The sequence below is a fragment of the Papio anubis genome, chromosome 2 (genome assembly GCF_008728515.1).
Source record: "Papio anubis isolate 15944 chromosome 2, Panubis1.0, whole genome shotgun sequence".
NCBI classification, from domain to species: Eukaryota; Metazoa; Chordata; class Mammalia; order Primates; family Cercopithecidae; genus Papio; species Papio anubis.
Window position 1 is genome coordinate 179740317 of NC_044977.1, and position 17484 is coordinate 179757800.

At 39.3% G+C, this 17484-nt stretch overlaps 1 protein-coding gene across 32 annotated transcripts in view; it reads right to left on the reverse strand.

Moving 5' to 3' along the window:
• The window catches only part of CLASP2 (cytoplasmic linker associated protein 2), a 221060-nt gene extending 204071 nt beyond the window's left edge, over nucleotides 1-16989 (reverse strand). For 29 of the 32 annotated variants that reach the window (XM_031663824.1, XM_031663819.1, XM_031663822.1 and 26 more), the window contains exon 1: nucleotides 16446-16640. In XM_031663824.1, coding sequence (XP_031519684.1) covers nucleotides 16446-16640 — 195 coding nt within the window. Of the gene's footprint in view, nucleotides 1-16445 lie in introns of all 32 variants that reach the window. The other 3 variants (XM_031663835.1, XM_031663794.1, XM_031663816.1) reach the window with 2 other exon arrangements.
• Between the last annotated feature and the right edge of the window lie 495 nt (nucleotides 16990-17484).

Sequence of the window (17484 nt, forward strand, 5' to 3'; positions counted from 1 at the left end):
CGAATTAGAACACTCATATCAATATTGAATAAGAAAAATGAAGTTAAAGTGCAATTATCTGATTTGAAGACTTAACATAAACCTATAGTAATCAAGACAATGTGGGGGCTGTGCACAGAGGCACATTCCTGTAATCCCAGTACTTCTGGAAGCTGAGACAAGAGGATCGCTGGAGACCTGCCTGGGCAACATAGTAAGACCCTGTCTCTAAAAAACATTTTAAAAGTAGCTGGCCATGGTGGCACAGGCACGTAATACCAGTTACTCAAGAGGCTGAAGCAGGAGGATCACTGGAGCCCAAAAGTTTGAAGCTGTAGTGACCTATGAATGTACTACTGCACTCCAGCCTGGGTAACAAAGTAATACCCTGTCTCAAAAGAACAAACAAATATATAGATGAATGAAACAGAAGAGGGAGTAGGAAAATAGATATACACATATATAGTCAATTGATATCCAACAACTGTGCAAAGGCAATTCAATGAAGGAAAGAAATATACTTTTTCAATAAATGGTGATGTTACAATTGGATATCCATATGCAAAATAAAAAATGAACCTCAACCTATACATCACATAATTTACAAAAATCAACTCAAAAATGTATCAGACATAAACATAAAACCTAAAACTATAACACTACTAGAAGAAAACACAGGAGAAAATCTTTACACCTGGAGTACACAAATAATTCTTAGAGACAACATGAAAAGAAACATAAAAGAAAAAAACATAAAAGATTCTTGAAGACAACATAAAATTTTAAAAATTGATGAAGCAGACTTCACTAAGAACTTCTGCTTGTTAAAAGACATGGCTAAGAAAATGAAAAATCCAGGCACAGATTAAGAGAAAATATTTTCAAAATACTTATCTGATAGCCAACTGGGTTCACTGTAGAATTTAACAAGCCTATTCTAAAATTCATATGAAAATTCAAGGGGCCCAGAATTGTCAAAACAAGCTTGAAAAAGTTGGAAGACTCAAATTTCCCAATTTCAAAACATCCTACAAAGCTTCTGTAATCAAGACAGTGTGACAATGGCACAAGGAGAAAAATATAAATTAATGAAATAGAACTCAGAGTCCAGAAATAAACCCATATATTTTTATGGGCAACTGATTTTCAACAAGGGTGTCAAGACCATTCAATGGGGAATGATTCAACATATGGTACTAGGACAACTGGATGAATGTGGACCACTACCTCACACCATACATAAAAATTAACTCAAAATGAATCATAAACCTAAATGTGAGAGCTAAAACTCCATAGCTATTAGAAGAAAACATGGGGTAAATCATTGTGACACTGGCCATGGTTTCTTAGACAGGACATAAAAAGCATAAACAACAAATAAAGAAAGAATTAGAGTTTATCAAAACTAAAAACACCTAGTCTTCAAAAAAACACCATGAAGAAAGTGAAAAGACAACCAACAGAACAGGGGAAAATATTTGTAAAACATATATCTGATAAGGGACTTGGATCCATAAGAACTTTTACAACTTAATAGTAAAAGGACAAATAATCCATTTTTTATTTTTTTATTTTTTTATTTTTTTATTTTTGAGACGGAGTCTCGCTCTGTTCCCCAGGCTCTGGGGTGCAGTGGCGCAATCTTGGCTCACTGCAAGGTCCGCCTCCCGGGATCATGCCATTCTCCTGCCTCAGCCTCCTGAGTAGCTGGGACTACAGGTGCCCGCCACCGCGCCCGGCTAATTTTTTTTGTATTCTTAGTAGAGACGAGGTTTCACCGTGGTCTCGATCTCCTGACCTTGTGATCTGCCCGCCTCGGCCTCCCAAAGTGCTGGGATTACAGGCGTGAGCCACCGTGCCTGGCCAAATAATCCATTTTTTAAAATGAGCAAACAGAAAAGAACAGAAAGTCTGGAAATACACTCACATGAATATAGTCAAATGATCTCTCACAAAAAAAGCAAAGGCAATATCATGAAGAAAAGATTTTCAACAAATGGTATTGCAACAATTGAGATCCACATGCAAAAAAATTAATCTAGACAGAGACCTTACGTCCTTCCCCAAAAATTAACTCAAAGGATCATAAAACTAAACGTAAAATAAAAAACTCCTAGAAAATAACATAAGAAAAAATCTAACTGACCTTGGTGTGGCAATGTCTTTCTAGATATGATACCAAAGGCATGGTCCATGAAAGAAATAACTGTTAAGCTGGACTTCACTAAAATTAAAAACTTTTGTTCTATGAAAGATGTCTAGAGAATGGGAAAACAAGCCACAGACTGGGAGAAAATATTTGCAAAATACACATCTGATAAAAGACTGTAATGCAAAATATACAAAGAACTCTTAAAACTCAACAAGAAAATAAACAATTCAAAAACTGGGCAAAAGATCCAAACAGTGCCTCACCAAAAAAGATGTAAGATACATAAACAGCAAATAAGCACATGAAGAGATTCTCAACATCATATGTCATTAGGAATTGCAAATAAAATTACGATACCACTACACACCTATTAAAATGGCCATAACCCAATTCACCTACAACACTAAGTGTTGACAAAGGTAGGGAGAGAAAGGAACTCTCATTCACCACTGGTGGGAATGCAAAATGGTACAGTTATTTTGGCAGTTTCTTATAAAGCTAAACATACTCTCCCCCATATGATCCAGTGATCATTCATGTTCCTTGGTATTTAGCCAAAGGAGTTGAAAACTAATGTCCACAAAACACCTACAAACTCAAATTTTTTGTTTTTGTTTTTTGTAGAGATAGGGTTTCACCACGTTGACCAAGCTGGTCTTCAACTCCTGGACACAAGCGATCTACCCGCCTTGGCCTCCCAAAGGGCTGGGATTACAGGCATGCGCCACCATGACCAGCCCACCCTCATGTTTAAAGCAACTTTATTCACAGTTAGCAAAACTTGGAAGCAACCAAGATGTCCCTGAGTAGCAGAATGGATAAATATGTAGTACATTCAGACAATGGAATAGTATTCAGCACTAAAAGGAAATGAGCTATCAAGGCATGAATAAGACATGAAAGAACCTTAAATGTATGCTACTAAGTAAAAGAAGTTAGCCTGAAAAGGCTTCATACTGTTGGAGTCAAACTATATGACATTTGGAAAAGGCAAAACTATGGAGATGGTAAAAGGACTGCCAGGTATTGGGGGAAAGAGGAAGTTTTAGGCAGAGCACAGAGGATTTTCAGGGCAATAAAACTATTCTGCATAATACTATAATGTTAGGTACATTTATCAAAACCTATAGCACGTACAATACTTAGAGTGAACCCTAATGTAAACTGTGGACCTTGAGTGATAATGATGTGTGAATGTAGGCTCATCAATTATAACAAATGTATCACTCTGGTAGGGAATGCTGCCAGTGGAGGAGGCTGTGCATTATGTGGAAGCAGAGGGATATATGAGAAATCTGTCTCTCTTACTCAATTTTACTGTGAACCTAAAACTGCTCTAAAAAAATAAAACCTATTAAAAAACAAAAATGAGCAAAGAACTTGAATAGGCATTTCTCCAAATAAGATATACGAATGGCAGTCAGGCACAGTGGCTCACGCCTGAAATCCCAGCACTTTGAGAGGCCAAAGTGGGCGGATCACCTGAGGTCAGGAGATTGAGACCATCCTGGCTAACCCGGTGAAATCTGTCTCTACTAAAAATATCAAAAATTAGCTGGGCTGGTGGCATGCACCTGTAGTCCCAGCTACTTGGGAGGCTGAAGCAGGAGCAGAGAGATTGGAACCCTTATATGCTGCTGGTGGTAATGTAAAATGGTGCAGCCATTGAAGAAAACAGTTTGGCAGTTCCTTCTAAAGTTAAACATAAATTTACCACATGGCCCAGGAATTCCACTCTTAGGTACATACCCAAAGGAAGTGAACTCAAACAGATATAGCCATGTGTACCTGTACATCAATGTTCACTGCAGCATTATTCACAATATAGTCAAAGGTGGAAACAGCCCACATGTCCATCAACTGATGCACAGATAAACAAAACGTGGTATATGTATACAATAGAATTTTACTCAGCCATAAATAGGAATGGCTGATACATGCTATAACATAGATTAACCTTGAAAATATCTCAATTCAATGAAGCTAGTCACAAGAGGCTACATGTTATATGGTTCAATTTATAAGAAATGTCTACAATAGGCAAATCTATAAAGATAAGTAGAATAGTGGTAGCTTAGGACTAGGTTGGGGTGGGTATGGAGGGTGGGATAATAGCTAAAGGGTATAGACTTCTTTTGGAGGTGATGAAAACGTTTTAAAATTTACTGTCGTGATGGTTGCACAAACCTGTAGCTATTACAAAATCAATGTAATATACACTTCAAATGAGTGAATTATATAGAATGAGATATCAATAGAGCTGTTAAACAAAATTGAAAATCCAAAATAGACTCAACTACACATACATGAGCCAAGCAGTTATCTCAAAAAAGCAGGAAAAATGTGTACTCTTAAGAATATACTTAGGAATCTATCCCCAAGATATACAAGTAAAATTATGAAAAGACATGCAAAAATTATTCACTACAAGAGACTGGAAACTATGCAAACATTCATCAATATGGGACAGATTCAATAAACCATGGTGTATCCACACTACAGGATACTATGACACTTTAAAAATAAAAATGAAGACTACCCTAATTCTGCTATGCAACAATCTCCACAATATACTGTTAAGTGAAAAAAGCAAAGTTGGGAAAAGTATGTATATCAAAAAAAGGGGAATTAAATAGATATAGACAGACATAAATGTTTAAAAAAAACAACGATGGCTGGGTGCGGTGGCGCATGCATGTAATCCCAGAACTTTGGGAGGTCAAGGTGGGAGCATCACTTGAGCCCAGGAGTTTGATACCAGCCTGCACAACATGGCAAGACCCCATCTCTACAAGACATAAAAAATTAGGCATGGTGGCATGCGCCTGTGGTCCCAGTTGCTAGGGAGGCTGAAGTGAGAGGATCACCTGAGCCTGGGACATCAAGTCTGCAGTAAGTCATGATGGTGCCACCGCACTCTAACCTGGGCAACACAGTGAGATCCTGTCCCAAAAAACAAACAAAAAACACACACAGACACAATGATGGAAAATAAAATTTTAATGGTGAGAACAGGATACAAGGAACAGAGAGAGAAACTAGAGTTCTTTGAAGACACCTTCTTTTAGCAACAACTATTTTATTTCATTTTCAATGAAAAACAACTATTTTATTTCATTTCATTTCATTTTCAATGAAATAAAATAAATGAATCTAAATTTACATTGAGTCACAAAAAAGACTATTTCCAAGTGACTTGAAACACAGTAATTTGGCCCTATCTTGTCAATGGGATATATCCTAGAGACAAAAACAAAACTGAAAAATACAGCTAATGGTCTTTATAAATCTTATTGTTGTTGACAGAAAAAAGATACAGATAGAAGACAGAAGTAAAAACTGTAGTCTTAAATCTGAATTAGAAATATCAGTATGAACTCATGATATATTTTTCTTTAAAATTAAAATAAAATCTAGGTCATGTGTAGCGGCTTATGCCTGTAATCCCAGTACTTTGGCATGCTGAGACAGGAGGACTGCTTGAGCCTAGGAGTTCAAGACCAGCCTGGGCAACACAGGGAGATCCTATCTCTAGAAAAAAAATTTTTTAAGTTAGTTGGGCATGGTGGTGTGCACCTGTAGTCCTAGCTACTTGGGAGGCTGAGGTAAGAGGATTGCTTGAGCCCAGGAGGTTGAGGCTACAGTGAGTTGTGTTTGTGCCACTGCACTCCAGACTAGGCAACAGACAGAGAGACTCTGTCTCAAAACATAAAAATTAACCAAATAAAATAAGATCTAATTCTGTCCACTGAAAGAAATCTAGAAACAATGACCAAACAAGGACAATGAATACCACTAGCACCACATTGCAGTTTCCAGGCACCCCTTCCCATGAAAAAAGATCAAGAGTTTCATGGAGAGGTGGCTCATTCCTGGGCTGGAGAAGGAAATACATCTTGTGATATCAGACAGCAAAGAAGCAGTCAAAGATTACTAGGGTCATGTCAAGATAGGACAGTTTGAATATCAAAAAGGATAATAACTGCATTGTCTTGAAACACATTAGGTATATTTAAATACATACGTTCATAATTATATGAAAACAAAAACAAAACATTTGAAGGATACTAAAAAAAAAAAAACCATTATTTTCACAATTAGTAAGTAAATGGAAAGAATCACAGAAATATACCTACCATTCTATATAAACCATATCACTGGGTAAATAACTGTAAATGAGGAAAGTTTCTCTTTATAAAACCATTCCAGCCAATAAATGAAGAAATAACAGAATTCAAATATCACCGTTTTGCAAACTCTAATGAATTAATAGATCTAGACACTGAATGCTAATGGCCTCTAACATCACACACACAAAAAAACAGACCTAGAGCTTGTGTGCCTTCCATACCTCATGTGCCTCCAGGAAGGAGATGGAAGGAGAGTATTTCCTATTAAACAGTCTTGCCCCCCGGCCCCCCAAAAAAGGACTCAAATTAAGTTTCAGATCCAACTAAATTACCAATTTACAGGAAAAACTGAGGGAACAGTCAAACATCATTACACAAATGAAACTGGCAAAATCCAGACTGTGGGAAAAATTTACACAAATAAAACTCAAGAATTTTTTTAAATAGAAAGAGACTAAGGGGGAAACATTAAAAGAGACTTAATAAATAAGTTGACTCTTGCAGGCAGAATAATAACCTCACAAAGGCGTTCACATCCTGACTCCTAGAACCTCTGAATATGATATCACACTTGGCAAAAGGGACTCTGCAGATATAATTAAGGATCTTGAGAGGGAAAAATTACCCTGGATTATCCTAGGCCTAAAGGTATCACAAGGGTCTCCCTCCCCATCTGTTCTGTGGTGAAATCTACGCTCTTAGTAAATTTCAAGTACAATATAGATTAACCATAGTCACCATACTGTGCATTAGGTTTCCAGAACTTACTCATAACAGAAAACATGTACCCTTTGACAAATATCTCCCCTTTTTCCACATCCCTCAACCCTTGGTAATCACCATACTATTCTGTTACTATCTATAAATTTGACTTTTTTTTTTTTTTTTAAGATTTGACATAAAAGTAAGATCATGCTGTATTTGTCTTTCTGTGTCTGGCTTATTTCACTTAGTATGTCTTCCAGGTTCATCCATGTTGTCACAAATGGCAGGATTTCCTTCTTTTTAAGGCTGCATAATATTCCTTTGTGTGTGTGTTATGTGTTGTGTATGTGTGTATATATATATACACACACATATAAACACATACATACACACACCCCACATTTTCTTCATCCATTCATCTGTTTATGGACACAGTGGTTTCCATACCCTGGCTATTGTGAATAATGGTGCAATGAACAAGGGAATGCAAATATCTCTTTGAGACAGTGATTTATTTTCTTTGGATATATACTCAGAAGTGGAGCACATGGTAGTTCTATTTTTAATTTTCTGAGGAACCTCCTTACCATTTTCCATGATAGCTGTACCAATTTACATTCCCATCAACAGTGTACAATTTTCTTCTCCACATCCTCTCCAATACTTGCTATCTTTTGATTTTTTGATAACAGACATCCTAATTGGTATGAGGTGATATTTCATCGTAGTTCTGAATTACATTACCCTAACAATTACTGATGTTGGTATCTTCTCAAATATTGAGTTAGATGAGCATCTCATACATTTTGGATACTAAACCCTTATCAAATATGATTTGCAAGTATTTTCGCCCATTCAGTAGACTGCCATTTTGTTTTGATTGCTTCCTTTGCTGTCCAGAAAACTTTGTAGTTTGATGTAGTTCCCCTGTTTATTTTTGCTTTTGTTGGCAGTATTTTCACGTCAAATCCAAAAAATCACTGCCAAGACCAAAGTCAAGGATATTTCCCCCTATGTTTTATTTTAGGAGTTTTACAGTTTTAGGTCTTGCATTTAAGTCTTTAATCAATTTTGAGGTAATTATTGTGTATGGTGTAAAATAAGGGTCCAATTTCATTCTTTTGCATGTGGATATCCAGTATATCCAGTATCTCCAATACTGTGTATTGAAGACACTATCCTTTCCCCATTGTGTATTCTTGGTGTCTTTGTCAAAAATTAGCTGACTATGTATGTGTGGATTTATTTGAAGGGTCCTTATAAGGGGGAATCCTTATAAAGACAAGGGTACTTATAAAAAGGAGGCCAAGAGCCACAGTCAGAGATTTGATGACAGAAGAGGTCAGACGAAGAGATTTGAAGATGTTATACTGCTGGCTTTGAAGATGGAGAAAGATACCAAGAATCAAGCAAAGCAGGCATCCCCTAGAAGCTGGAAAATTCTCCCCTAAAGTCTCTAGAAGGAATATAATCCTGCTGACACCTTGATTTTATCCCAATGAAACCCATTTTAGATTTTTGACCTATAGAACTGTAAAACAAAAAATGTATAAGTGTATAAGCTAGTGTGTCATAATTTGTTAGCAGCAATAGGAAGATAATATATTAATGAATCACAAGATGTGGCTCTTATTTGGTTCCTAACTTTTCTTAAAATAACTTACTAAAAGATTTAGAAATGTGAACCCTGGACATGTGACATCAAGGAATTATTGTTTTATAATTCTGATGATGTTGAGGTTACATTAATAAATTTTTAAAAAGAACATGTATCTTTGAGACAGTAACTAGGAAGTCCTGGGGATGAAACGGTATGATATCTGTCATTTGTGATATAGTGATGGGGTAGGATTGGCCATGGGCTGATAAACATTGTGGGTGAATTTATTTTACTGTCTACCTTTACATATGTTCAAAATTCTCCATAATAAAGTTTTTGTAATTAAAGAGAGCATGATTCCTAATGGTGAGATGTTAGAAAACACCCTTGGTACCCAGAACACAAGGTGTTTTATTCATCCTAATCCTAAGGGTCTTAGCCAATACACCAAAACCAAGCAAAACTGTTGTTAGTCTGTGATATACATATAGAAAACCTTTTAAAAATCTATAAATTGGAGAAAAAATGTTTTTAATTATTACAATAATAAGCAGGCTAGCCATAAAAATCAATATACCAAATGCCATTTTATTTCTATAAGCCAAAAAACATAATTTTTAAAGGTATAGTGGCTCTTACCTACAGTTCCAGCTACTCAGAAGACTGAGGCCAGAGGGTCACTTGAGCCCAGGAACTGGAGGATACAGTGAGCTATGATCGTGCCACTACATTCCAGCCTGGGCAACAGAGTAAGATCCTGTCTCTAAAATAAATAAATAATAAAAATACAAAAGAGCAAATAGCATTTATGATACTCACACTTTAAATTACCTAGGAGTTGGCCAGGCGCAGTGGCTCACGCCTGTAATCCCAGTACTTTGGGAGGCCAAGGCGGGCGGATCATCACAGGTCAGGAATTTGAGACCAACCTGGCCAACATGGTGAAACCCCGTCTCCACTAAAAATACAAAAATTAGCTGGGCCTGGTGGTGGGCATCTGTAGTTCCAGCTACTCTGGAGGCTGAGACAGGAGAATCGCTTGAACCCGGGAGGCGGACTTTGCAGTAAGCTGAGATCATGCCACTGCACTTCAGCCTGGAGACAGAGTGAAACTCCATCTCGAAAAAGAAACTGATTCCTTCCATTTTCTCAGTGAAGTCAGAAGCAATGCCTGCCTCAGCTGACAATGATTGTAGAAGAGGTACCAGTAGGATCAAGCGGAGAGGAAAAGATGTAGAATAGTTGTTTAAGTGAAAAAGTGAATGAACGAAGAAAATATAGTATGACTTTCAGGCAGCATTAAGGGCCCACATGATGGTCAGGAATTTAAAATGAAGCCAGTTAAAGAGGTTTTGTGTTTTTCCCCAAACATCTTCAGTTGCACTAGTGCAGGTATAGGGTAGGCAGAGTGGGATTAACCAGTATTGCACTTTTCTTCTGAGACAAAGTCTCGTTCTGTCACCCAGGCTGGAGTGTAGTGTCACAATCTCAGCTCACTGCAAACTCTGCCTAGCAGGTTCAAGGGATCCTCCCACCTGAGCCTCCCAAATAGCTAGGATTACAGGCATGCACCACCATACCTGGCTAATTTTTCTTATTATTTTTTTTTTTTAGTAGAGACGGGGTTTCACCATGTTGCCCAGGCTGGTATCAAACTCCTGACCTCAGGTGATCGCCCTGCCTCAGCCTCCCAAAGTGCTGGGATTACGGGTGTGAGCCACCATGCTCAGCTCAGTATAACATTTTATCAAATGAGGACCATAAAACAAGAATGAAGAGAGAAAATAGAATTAAGAATGAATGCAAGGACTAGTATCCAGAATCTACAAGGAACTCAAATCAGCAAGGAAAAAAAACAAAACAATCCCATCAAAAAGTGGGCAAAGGGTATGAATAGACAATTTCCAAAAGAAAATATACAACTGGCCAACAAATATACGAAAAAATGTTCAACATCACTAATCATCAGGGAAATGCAAATTAAAATCACAATGAGATACCACCTTACCCCTGCAAGAATGGCCATAATTAAAGAGTCAAAAAAACAATGGATGTTGGTGTGATATGATGTGATGAAAAAGGTACACTTTTACACTGCTGGTGTCCACTATGGAAAACAGTATGGAGATTCCTTAAAGAACTAAAAGTAAAACCACCATTCCATCCAGCAATCCCACCACTGGGTATCTACCCAAAGGAAAAGAAGTCATTATATAAAAAAGACACAGGAACATGCATATTTATAGCAGCACAATTCACAACTGCAAAGACATGGAACCAACCTAAGTGCCCATTAACCAATGAGTGGATAAAGAAAATGTGGTGCACATACACCATGGAATACTACTCAGCCATAAAAGGAACAAAATCATGTCGTTTACAGCAACTTGGATGAGCTGGAGGCCATTATTCTAAGTGAAACTCAGAAAATCAAACATCGTATGTTGTCACTTACAAGTTAGGAGCTAAGCTATAAGGAATCAAAGGCATAAGAATGATAAAATAAACTTTGGGAACTCAGGGAGGAGGTTGAGGGATAAAAGACTATGTATCAGTAGTGTACACTGCTTGGATGACAAGTGCACTAAAATCTCAGAAATCACCAACAAAGGACTTATCCACATAACCAAAAGCCACCTGTACCCTCAAAACCACTGAAATTATAATAAAATTTTTTTTAAAAAAAGAATGAATGGAAGGGTATGATTAATGGGTGAGCTTAATGAAATAGATGTCACGTGGGGTGGTAAAACTCTTCAAGTTCAAAGAAATGAGGTTCAGAATTTAGAGTTCCAGAATATCATAATCACCAACAGTAATGTCACTGGTGAAAGGGTGACTCAATGCCGGGCGCAGTGGTTCATGCCTGTAATCTCAACACTTTGGGAGGCCAAGGCGGGTGGATCATCTGAGGTCAGGAGTTTGAGAGCAGCCTGGCCTACATGGCGAAACCCGGTCTCCACTGAAAATACAAAATAAGCTGGGTGTGGTGGCGTGCGCCTGTAATCCCAGCTACTCGGGAGGCTGAGGCAGGAGAACCACTTGAACCCACGAGGTGGAGGATGCAGTGTGCTGAGATTGCATTACTGCACTCCAGCCTGGGCGACAACAGCAAAACTCCATCTCAAAAAAAAAAAAGCATGAATCACCAGCAACTACATACCTGTAGTGGTCTGAATTGGTGGCGGCAGCATTTACAACCATGTAACTATCATTATGTTTTCATGGGTAGTAAGGTTGACATACTTACATGTCAAAATATATTTTACCTCATAAATTATGTGTGATTTTCCTTTATAGTACAGCTAATACATTACAGAGGTTTTTAAAATTTATGTGTATCAGATATTATCTATAAATTTTATTTCAGAATTGAAAAGGAAGAAGGGGTAATTAAAAGAGGGAACTGACTCTGACAGGATTGAGAATCACCGCCACAGAAAAATTTTTGATGCATATGTAACAAGGTGACAAAAAGGACAATGTTAAAAATAAAGAATTAAAAACAACCTGGATGTTCACCTATACAACAGGTAAATGGAATAGGCAACATAAAAACAACTGAATGTTCACCTATACAGCAGGTAAATGGAATAGGCAACATCAATACGTATTAATGGGTAGATAAACCTCACCTCTTTCGGCAAACTAAAGAATGGCATATTTCTTAATAGTTTATAGGATATATAATTGAGGTGACACCAATGGTGGGAAGTATCCTCTTCAGAATGCGAAAGGGGCTATGATTTTAAATTCTGAGACAATACATGGAATGCTACCAGACAGCCCTGCACTACATAGCGCTACATACATGTTTTCACTGTTTTCTCTTTTTTTTTTTTTCTTTCTTCCCTGAGACAGGGTCTGGCTCTGTTGCCCAGGCTGGAGTACAGTGGCCCAATCATGGCTCAGTGCAGTCTCAATATTCTGGGCTAATTTTTTTGTAGGGATGAGGTCTCACTATCTTGCTCAGGCTGCGTTTTCTCCATTTTTTAACGTCAACTTACCCTGTGGTTGCAGATGAAATGTAAATGTTACTAATCCTCATAATATACAAAAGTAAAAGTAGAGCTGGCAAATAATAGAATATTGAAGAGGTTTATAAAAGTAGAGAAAAGGAATATGGATATTCTAATCTTCCAAGGCTTAAGCAACTCCTCCACTAATTTACCAGGTCTATGGTCTAAAGCAATATACTTATGTCTCCTTTTCTACAAAAAAAGGAAAATAATAGTACACCGATTTCCGAAGACCATCTTAAAGATTAAATGAGACAATGCAAATAAAGCATTTGAGACAGTGCCTGGTACTCACTAAGGACTCTGTAAATGGTGGTTATCATACTTAACTGTATTTTATGAAGCAATTTTTATTGCCATAATACCATTTAAAAATTTGAGAACTCCTGAAATTGTAGGACCATTCTGAGTAAAAGTCAAATGTCAGACTACCTATATTACATATATGCCTATTTCCATATTTTGAATCTTCAATTATGACTTCTCCATTGAACTTGGGACCCCAACTGTCTATCATCTCAACTTGTATGTTAAACAATCTTCTCACACCTAACACAGTAAAAACTAAACTTTTTATATCCTTCACCCAATTTGTTCTTCTCTCAGTCTTCCCTATTTCAATAAATAGCACAATCTAACCTACTGCTGAAGCAAGGCAATTATCCATAATTCCTCTCTTTCTTTCAACCCTCAAATCCAATCCAACAGGAGCTCCTAGTGGATCTACCACCAAATCATAGCCCAAATTTTCCACTTTTCAGCATTGCCATTGCTATCAAACCAGGCCTAGCCACCATTATCTCTCTGCTGCTTCTGTTACTCCTTTATAGTCGACTCTCCACAAAGCAGCCACCCTTTACACACATAAAACCCTCTACTGTATTTATTTTTTTTAGACGGGAACTTGCTCTGTTGCCCAGGCTGGTCTCAAACTCCTGGCCTCAGGTGAGCCTTCTGTCTCAGCCTCCCAAGTAGCTGGGACTACAGACACAAGCCACCACACCCAGTTACCTCCACCACATTTAGAATAAAATTCTATGACTTCATACCTGCCCAGCTACTTCCACCATATTTAGAATAAAATCCTATGACTTTATACCTGCTTCCTCAACTTCGTCTTTCTTAACACCTCACTCATTTAAACTCTAGCCAGGCTGGCTTTCTTTATGTTTCTCAACAAAACTAGGGTCTTTGAATTTGCTGCTTTCTCTGCTTCAATTATTCTTCACTCTTATGTTTCTTTAGTGTCCGCACTCACATGTCACCTCTTTTGACCACCCAAAGTAGAGTCTCATAAGCATTTCAAACCATGTTTACTTACAAGCACATGCTACCTGAAATGATCTAATTTCTATACCTGTCTACCTCTTTCTAACACAATGGCAGGGATCTCATTTTCCCATTTTCTGTTAAGTCACCTTCTCAATGAGGTCTTCAATGACCAACTATTTAAAATTCCAACATATGCATCTTGCCTAGTATTCCCTATTCCCTTCACTGTTTTTTTTTTTTTCCAAACCACTTAACACCATCTAACACACTATACATTTTATTTATCTTTCTTGCTTATTCCTCTCCTCCTACTAGAATCTAAGTCCACAAAGGCAAGGATTTGTCTTTTTTCACACTGTATCTGCAATGCCTAGAAGAATAAGTTCCTGATAATAACAGGTCATCGATAAATATCCTAATGAAGCTGAATGAATGGGCCTTGTCTTGTTTAAAGCTGGATGGATCCTTAGCATCTTGAATACCCAGCATACAGGAGGCACTCAAATTTACTAACACAATGACTGTTAAGACACTCAGATTCTGAAGTACTACCAATCCAAAGAAAAATTGTATTTTGTTCAGTATAAACTGAAATAGAAATATGATTCTATTTGTATGTTCAAAAACTCCTATGACACACTTTTTAAAATAGTTAAATATGTTTTATTGTATCTTAAGTTAAAAAAAATTAAAAAGATTACCCAGTTGGGTAACTTAGTTTATAAAACCTAAAGCAACAGATTAATTAGAATGCCCTTTCCCTAACAATGTCAGAAAAGTTATTATGCTATAGAATTCAACAGAAAGGGGAGAACTAGTGATTTAGGAAAGAGAGCAGAATTGATGGATCAATGTCCTTGAGTAAGCAAGAAGGCATGGAATCTAATACTTTTGTGGAGGGAATGGCATAAATGAGGAAAACAGGCTATTTATCTATTCTAATAAGGAAGAAGGTAGATTATATGGTCACAGCTACAAGGAAGTGTATAGATAGGTGGTGGGAGACTATGGCAGTTCTCTTCTGATTGCTGAAATTGTCTTTGGCTACATTATCTAGTGAGGAGCATGGAGAAAATGTGTAGTGAAAACAGTTAAGAACCCGGATGAGACCCCTGATGGATTCTAATTCTTAAAGAACAGTTAAAAACACAGCACCGAGTAGAAGTAGGGCTCAGAGTCATAACAGAAAATTAGCATACTGTAGTATCACAGAATATCAGCATGATTGCTCAACTGTCATTCACTGAGTGCACATCTGATGAATGAAACGGCCCAAAGCCAATTCACAACAGCACGTGTAAAAGAAGACGGCAAATCGATCTTCACTTGGGAAGGGGTGCAAACATTACCAAAGCGCTGTCTTTCTACAACAGTCTATGCTGTAGCATAAAATCAACTATCTTGAGTGTGAATATGTATATGCCTTTCTTACAGAGTAAATTTAGCTTGTTTCTTCCAAAGAAGAAATAATCTCCCAAATGGTAATGATATATTATTAAATTACTCCCCAAACTTTTTAAAAATAATAAAGAGATGGTATGTAATGAAGCATCGACACGGTTCTCAAACTTTATTATTCTTGTAAAAAGTCTGACCTTTCCAAAACTCATCCGGGCTTTACCATTAAATCTGCATCATAATTCTAGAGTTTGCCTTTCTTCTTTTTGAATAAAAGGTTTCAAAGTACAGCCTATTCGTTGGATTATGAGAATACGTTACTAAGAAGAATCACTTCATCCATGGGAACTTGCAGGCAGCATTTTAAAGCAACACTGCCACCAGAAGACAAGAAAGAAAAGTAACTACTAACGACTACGGGGCAAGTTAAATACAAAATATTTACCTGGCCTCCCAACGTGGCTACATTACAACCTGCCTACTACCGACTCTTTAGAAAGGCTCATTCCTTCTTATACCTCATCTTTGTAACTTTTTTTCCCCCAGCATTAGCCTATCTACTAAGACACATTAACCTAAAATCGTATCCTAATGTTCTAAGTGTTGGTCTGGGTAGTGTTTACACAGGTGAACACAAATGTCGAAGTCTTTCACTTTTTTTTTTTTTTTAATAAGTGATCAATACTGTGTCCTAGTAACTCCGCAACGTGTCACGGAATCGCTGAATTTGTCATTGTTCACAAGGGTAGAAAAACGTGGTCAGAAGTCAGTTCTCGCTGCCCAGTGGGGACGCGCGACCCCCGTTTCCCCCTTTTTTTTGGGGGGGGGGGACAGAGTCTCACTCTGTCGCCCAGGCTGGAATGCAGCGGCTCGATCTCGACTCACTGCAACCTCCGCCTGCCAGATTCAAGCGATTCTCCTGCCTCAGCCTCCTGAGTAGCTGGGATTACAGGCGCCCGCCACCACGCACGGCTAATTTTTGTATTTTTAGTAGAGACGGGTTGCACCATGTTGGTAAGGCTGGTCTCGAACTCCCCACCTCGTGATCCGCCCGCCTCGGCCTCCCAAAAGTGTGTTTCCCCTCTTAAGCGGTGGTTCGGACAGGAGCTCTCCCGGCCCGGCGCTCGCGTCGGGGATTAAAGGGCCGCCGCGGAGGGCGTGACCAGCCCAGCCTCGCCGCCGTCGCTTACCCGGTAGTTGCTCGAACCCACCCAGTCGGTGAGCGCGTCGACGGTCTTGCCCAGGCGGCCCAGGTCCTCTTCCAGGTCCGGGATGGCGCCAGGGGCGCCAAGGTAGAGCAGCAGCTCCTGGCCGACCTGCAGCCGGCCGCCGACGTCCTTCTGCTGCACCTGGGCGCAGAAGTACTCCATGCTGCGGGGCTCCATGGCTGCGGCCGCCTGCCCGCCTGCCAGTCTGTGAGCGGCCAACTTTCGCCGAGCGCCGCCCAGCCTCTAGTGCGGGTCCCCGCGGGAGCGGGCGGGACTCACTTAGCCCGCCAGGGGAGCGGCTTGCGGGGCGCAGCGGGCGGCGGGAGGGACGCCAAGCGCCCAGCCGCCCCCAAACTAGTCAAACTCGGCGCCCCCCGAGCCCCAACCCGCTTCAGAAGCCGCGGCCGCGGGCGACGTCAGCACGCGCGTGACGTCAGCACGACGCCGGCGAGGGCCCTCCCGTCCGGCTAGCGCTTCGCTGAGGAGGTGGTGGAGGTAGCTGCGGAAACCGCTGGGAGCGGTAGGACCTCTAGGGAGACTTGGGGTTCTACTTGGTTCGAGCCCGCCGGGAGGCGGGCCGTTCTTCGCTAGCCGCTGCTGGGGCAGCGTGCCCTCGCCCTGTGAAATGTAGAACGTTTCCAAGTTTTCCTCCACTTCTGTTCAACGCTTAGGAAAGTTTCTGGTACTTAGCATCCCCCTTTCCCGCCCCCACTGCCGGTTTAAAAAAAACAAAAACCAAAAAAACAGAATACACTCATGACTTCTGCTTCCAGCCACCACCGCAGTCACGGTGTAATACTTACAAAAAAAGAAAAAATAAATTCGGTTTGCATAAAGTAAAACGCACAGATTTTCAGCATACACTTCATGAGTTTCGGCAAATGTATTCATCCGTGTAACCACCACCCCAGTGAGAGTACAACACGTTTCCAACACCCCAGGAAGTCCCAAGACACTTCCCAATTACCGCCTCTTCCCTAGGCAATTCTAATTTGATTGCTATCACGGTAACATAGTTTTC